Here is a 5,666-nt window from a genome sequence, read left to right as displayed (position 1 = left end):
TCTTCTTCTTTTTCCTTTCCTCAGCTTTCGATTAGCAGAATTGAGTAGTGTTTGCAGCGCCTTTGTGCCTCGCTATATATTGCTCGTCTCTCACACGACTGAGCTTCTCGTGGTCCACAGAATAGATCCTAGCTGCAGCTCTTAGGCTCAGTTTCGGATCATTCTGGATTGCTTGAAGGGCTAATTGCACTTGGGCTTCGTCGTTTTTTAGGGGCATATTGCGTTGTGAGGGAAAGTCGATAAAAAGATGAAAGGTATGGAAGAGTGGATTTGTGGGACGTTCGCTTGTCTGGGACGTTCGCTTATCATGTACGTTATTGTAATAGGGGTTATCCGCCGGGCGTCAATAAATTGTATTGTACTGTATTGGACAGACAATAACTAAAACGAATCCTTACGGTAAATTTCTAGCCCTTATTTCAGACTGCCGCTTAACGTATCTTATAAGCGAGTGACCAATATAACCGAATGACCCCCCCCCCCCCCTGCCACGCGACACCTCTGCACTCAACAACACATTTTCCCTATCATCCAAGATTCCCACTACTTTAAAAGAAGCTCGGCTGATCTTAGCCCTCGAAGCTCTCGAAAACGATGAAAAACTAAGCGAGCGAGCTGCAGCTAAGATCTATGGGGTCAACCGTAGAACCCTAGCGCGCCGACGCGCCGGCAAGCCTGCACGATGCGATACTACGCCCAACTCGCGCCGGCTTACCGATTTCGAAGAGAATGTTATTGTTCAATACATTACTGAGCTATGTGCGCGAGCTTTCCCACCGAGACTGCGTGGTGTAGAAGATATGGCCAACCAACTGCTACGCGTACGCGACGCGCCCCCTGTCGGCAAGCTCTGGGCCCACAACTTCGTCAAACGCCAGCCAGAGCTCCGAACGCGCTGTTCGCGCAAATACGACTACCAGAGGCCACTCGATGTTGGCTGCTTTGGACCGCTGAAGCAGGCGTACGGTCGCCAAATCGAGGAGTTGATGCGCATGCATATCAACCATGTGAGCAAGCTCGAGTTCCTCTGCGCCTTCCGCGAGGCCTTCTTTGCCTCTATGACAGAGAAGAATATACGGGGTGGCTTTGCAGGTGCTGGCCTTGTGCCGTACAATCCAGAGAGGGTGCTTTCCAAGCTGGATGTGAGGCTCCATACACCAACACCCCTGAACTCGCGGGCCAGCAGTCCACAACCTTGGGTGTTCCAGACGCCACACAACCCCCGAGAAACCAACTCGCAGTCAACGCTCCTCAAGACTCGCATCGCCAATCATCAAAATAGCTCTCCAACGTCAATGTTGGCTGCTGTGGACCACCTTGCCAAGGGTACGATGACTGTGATGCACCAGATGACCCTCCTTCAGTCAGAGGTCTCTTCGCTTCGTAAGGCCAACGAGGCAATAAGTAAGCGCCGGAGAGCGAAAAGAACACGCGTACGGCTTGGAGGATTACTTGCCGTACAAGATGCAAAGGATTTACTTGACCAGACCGCAATGGGTGGAGAGGTGGCGCAAGAACTGCAGCTGGATGGTGGTGGTGCAGGGGAGGCGCGTACGAAGGTTCGGTGCTGTGGCGTGTGCGGCAAGCCCGGACATAATGCTCGCACCTGGCAGGAAGCTGCAGAATTGTCTGACGCACCTGCTTCCGATGTAATTGTAGTTAGTTCTTAGTTTTGTTGCGGTATATTTGAGGATAGTTGTTATGGTGTCGGGGGGGGGTGGGTCATTCGGTTATATGGGTCACTCGCTTATAAGATACGTTATTTAAAAATAATCTACCATTCCCCTGCTTATACAGGCTCAGCGAGATGTGTTGGTACAGCTGGTGGTTAGTCTCCGATAGGGTGTGGACATCCGTCCACATCTTGATCCCATTATCCCGAATCTGTCTCTCCGCTATGCTCGTGGCCACCGTGCTGAATGTACCCACAATCGCTTGTGCCCCAATCTTCTGTACCCTGTTGATGGCCGGCGCGGCCTTCTAATTACATTCATGCATCCAGACATTGGACGCGTAGTTTACCAGTGGGGCAACCATACTCGTGAACAGTTGCCGGGCCGCAAGCGGAGACAAGCTTCTGAGGCGCTTCAACTCCATCGCTCCGTCGAGTCCTCTGGAGGCAACCCTTGCAAATGTGTTCCCTGTATTTGAGCTTGGTGTCCATGACCACCCCAGGGAGCTTGACGTGTCCTGGGCTCAATAGCTTGGCCCTTGAAGATGAAGGGCTCCGAGTCCGCCTTGGACGCCTTGCGGGTAAAGTGGGTGACTGCCGTCTTTTCTGCTTCAAATGTCGGTCCGCTTCTCCTCTTCCAGTCCAATGCATCGCTAATGATAGTTTTGATGCCCTTGCGAGTACTCTTTGCTGTTGGACCCGCGACCCAGGCCGTGAAATCATCAATGAAGGCATCGCCCCCCCGGTTACTATCAATCCTCCGCTCTACCAGGTCTGCGTTGAAGAAAAGGAACAGGATAGGGGAGAGGAGGACCAGTCCTTGGAAATGTGGAGCTGAACCGTAGCACTCGTTCCCAGGGAATTGTCGGACCTCGCAGTCCCACGAAGAGAAAGAATTTTCAGAGAGCTAGAGAACTGCCGTTGACAGTTGTTCGCTTCTCACTGCCTTCGTCTGCCAACGTTCCTTAGCAGCTTGACCTTCTCTAAATTATAAGGAGCCGGGAATATCTTCTGGTAAATTTCTCACATAGGAGGTCCTGACTAGCCTCTCTAGTCCGCCGAACTTCTTAGTTGTCTCAAACCTAAGCGGCACATCCTAGTGATACAATCATGGAAATAGGTTTCAATTTGTATTCCAAACAAAGGTTTAAACAATATCTACAATAACCAGACCATGACGGCGCTCATACTCGTCAAGCGCCTCCGTCTCTTCCACATTCTCGTAAGGTTCCCATGTCTCCTCTCCGCCTTTCCACTTCACAAGGAGTTGCAGGCTGCCGTCATCCAGCTTTCTATGATCACAAATCTCTTCTACCTCCCACTCTTCGTCACGAGCATTGTCAACTACTGAACGTGTCTGAGGATAATCACACAACTTCTGACTTTCGCTTCGGGAGGAGGTGGGCTTGAGCTTGTTGTGATACCTCACCCTAATGGCCCCAGGAGTACGTCCTGGAAAATGCTCGGTGATCTCGAGCCAGGACAGTCCTTGTTCCTTCAGCTGGTGGATCTTTGCATCTTCTTCTGCCGTGTATCCAGCCCTTTTTGAAGTCGAAGTTGACGTGGGTTGTACTGCACTCTTCTCGCCCCTTTTAGACAGTGTGCTGCTTTGTTTTGCTACGCGGCGTTGCTTGGCTAGAAGGATGGACCTTCGGTTCTTTCTTCTGCGGTAGCCCGTTCCGGGATGGGTGAAATCTCGTGGCGACAGTATGTCAACGCGATCTCGGCTGGTGGATGGCTGTGCAGGTGGCTTGGTGATGGCCAGCTCAGGATGGCTAATGCTGTCATCGACCGACAGCATTGATATGCTTGCATCACTCTCATCGTCACTGCCACCGGCAATTGCATTGACACCCCCGTCTGCTCAGGCGTGTTAGCACAACTGGTACCCCAAAGGTAGGAAGGTGGCATACATATACTGGTAATGTTGTTGCGTTGGGCTTTGGTGTTGCCACGTCTGAGCTCTCCTATTAGCGGGGAAGGAACGGTGTCCCAGCCGCTGTTCAATGCGCCATAATCGGACTCGCTGTCACCATAATTTGGTAGATCTTCGGGCTCGACATATCGACGATCCTGTGCATCCCATGGAGGGGCCGCATGTGGGAGAGTTCCTTGGAAGGGGCCTCCGGAGATCCCAGAGAGCTCTGGGCTTGCCAGCACAGGGCTGCTAAAAAGGATTTGCTTGTTGGGGCAGGGGAATTCCATTTTTTCTGTGGGTGAATGGCACGGCTAGCTGATTTCAGAAGCTGCTAGTGATATGGAGGGAAGCCTGGTTTGAGAGAACATACGTTCTGAAGGTCGAGCATCTTATACGTTCGAGCACCTGAGAATTTACGTTTGGAAGGGGATGCTACTCGACTAGTGCATCCTTGGCCACCCGCAAGAGACCTCTCATCTACGAAAGACGTAAACCAGAAAATAAAAAGCGGAAGCAGATTTCGCTAGTGACTGTACTGTACTAGCGCTTCAACTCTGTATTACAGCTAGGAGCGAAATTGGCGTCCGGTCGTGTGCACTCTTCTTTTTTGTTTCAGGCGCACGGGCCTGCTGACGGGAGTATGGATTCGTTTTTATTCACACGTTGTACTCGTGAGTCATCACAGGTACCTTTTTTGAAAGTCGGATCTAGATTTCCCGATCCGAATAGCCGCGCCCGATTTTGGGACTGCAGGCAACCGCCGTCGGAAGCAATGTGTCATCCTCTGCTGACAGCAGCGTTCCCTACCGCACAACGACGATAGCGCCAAATCTTGCTCTCCACAAACGCGTTCTGATCCAGAGCATAATCGGCAGTAAGCTAAAAGGTAACGATGGCCCAAAAGATAACGAGATAGCAGAAATAGCTGGCTGTACCGACCGCGCGGTGCGTCGCATTCGATCGAACCTGCTCCGCTTCGGATCGACTACCGCACCGCCAAATGGAGCTAGCCGACCCAAGACCGTCGCTCCTCCTATGCTAACCGCTTTATTTAATCAGCTCTCCCTTAACCCATGCATGCGGCTGGAAGACGTGGCCGACTTCCTTCGCAACGAGTTCGACGTCGACCTAACGCGTTTCAGCATCAGCAGGGCACTGAAGAAGGCCAAGTGGTCGAAGAAATGCACACAAAATGTCGCGCGCGAGCGCAACCCCGATCTACGGGACGAATACATGTACGAAGTATCGTTCCTTCGCTCCGAACAGCTGGTCTTCATAGATGAGACAGGAGTAAACAAAAGCATTGGGATAAAGCGTAAGGGCTGGGCTCCCCGCGGGAAAAGGCCCTGTCAGATCAGGCGATTCCATCGCGGGCGGAGGTTTCAGATCCTCCCAGCCTACACCCAGGATGGAATCCGAGCGCTTGACTGGGGGCTGTTGAGTCGGGAGGAGGACGCAGCTTGATTTCGAAGTGGCTGGGGCTGTTTTGTTGCTCAGGCTGCACTACGGCCAGCCCATAGACGGTGTGGAGGATTTTTGTACGAGCTATTGGGCGGAGGTTGGCGGGCACAAATAATAACAATAGCTACTTGCATTACGCATGTATTGCCCTCTGCAGTTTCCATTACCAAGACAATTCCTGAGCCGATGCTGCTTTAACCTGAGCTCCCCTGAGCTGACCTGAGTTAGACTGAGCCCGAGTGAGGCGGTTGCCAATACCGCAATAGAGAGGACGGCGCTAAATATCACCGCTCCCTTACTTCCCGCGTGTATACCTTGTGTGATGCTTCTCCTTTCCATTCTGGCCGGCCCCTTCTGCTACCAGCTCCTGCATATGTGCCATCATATCGAGCCCGGAGACTCTGATCAACACGCCGGTTACAAAGAGTAGCCCTGGGTGTGATGTAAGCTGTGTCAGTAGGTTGGGCAATAAGGTTTATGGTGATCAGTCGTGGCCTCAAGACGAGGAGTCACTTAAGTTGTGTCACGGGTCGTGACAGTGTGAGGTTCATGTGCGCAACTCCTGGTTCGACTGGACAGTTCGAACCACGGTCCCTCTTTTGAGGGTGTTACGCA

At 52.1% G+C, this 5,666-nt stretch overlaps 2 protein-coding genes across 2 annotated transcripts; one reads left to right on the top strand and one right to left on the bottom strand.

The window, feature by feature from the left end:
* Positions 1-2,819: 2,819 nt before the first annotated feature.
* Positions 2,820-3,877, bottom strand: N657DRAFT_637326 (uncharacterized protein; the record flags this gene model as incomplete). Its single annotated transcript, XM_062791500.1, has 2 exons — positions 2,820-3,532; positions 3,586-3,877. The coding sequence occupies 2 exons, from the start codon at positions 3,875-3,877 to the stop codon at positions 2,820-2,822; spliced, it is 1,005 nt and encodes a 334-aa protein (XP_062643169.1).
* Positions 3,878-4,409: 532 nt separating this feature from the next.
* N657DRAFT_540965 (uncharacterized protein) lies at positions 4,410-5,003 on the top strand (the record flags this gene model as incomplete). Its single annotated transcript, XM_062787821.1, has 1 exon — positions 4,410-5,003. A coding segment is annotated over one exon (594 nt), but the record flags the coding sequence as incomplete, so codon positions are not given.
* Between the last annotated feature and the right edge of the window lie 663 nt (positions 5,004-5,666).

Source organism: Parathielavia appendiculata, assembly GCF_033297405.1.
Source record: "Parathielavia appendiculata strain CBS 731.68 unplaced genomic scaffold N657scaffold_27, whole genome shotgun sequence".
NCBI classification, from domain to species: Eukaryota; Fungi; Ascomycota; class Sordariomycetes; order Sordariales; family Chaetomiaceae; genus Parathielavia; species Parathielavia appendiculata.
Note: the sequence above shows the minus strand (reverse complement) of the source record. Positions and strands in the feature narration are given on the sequence as shown.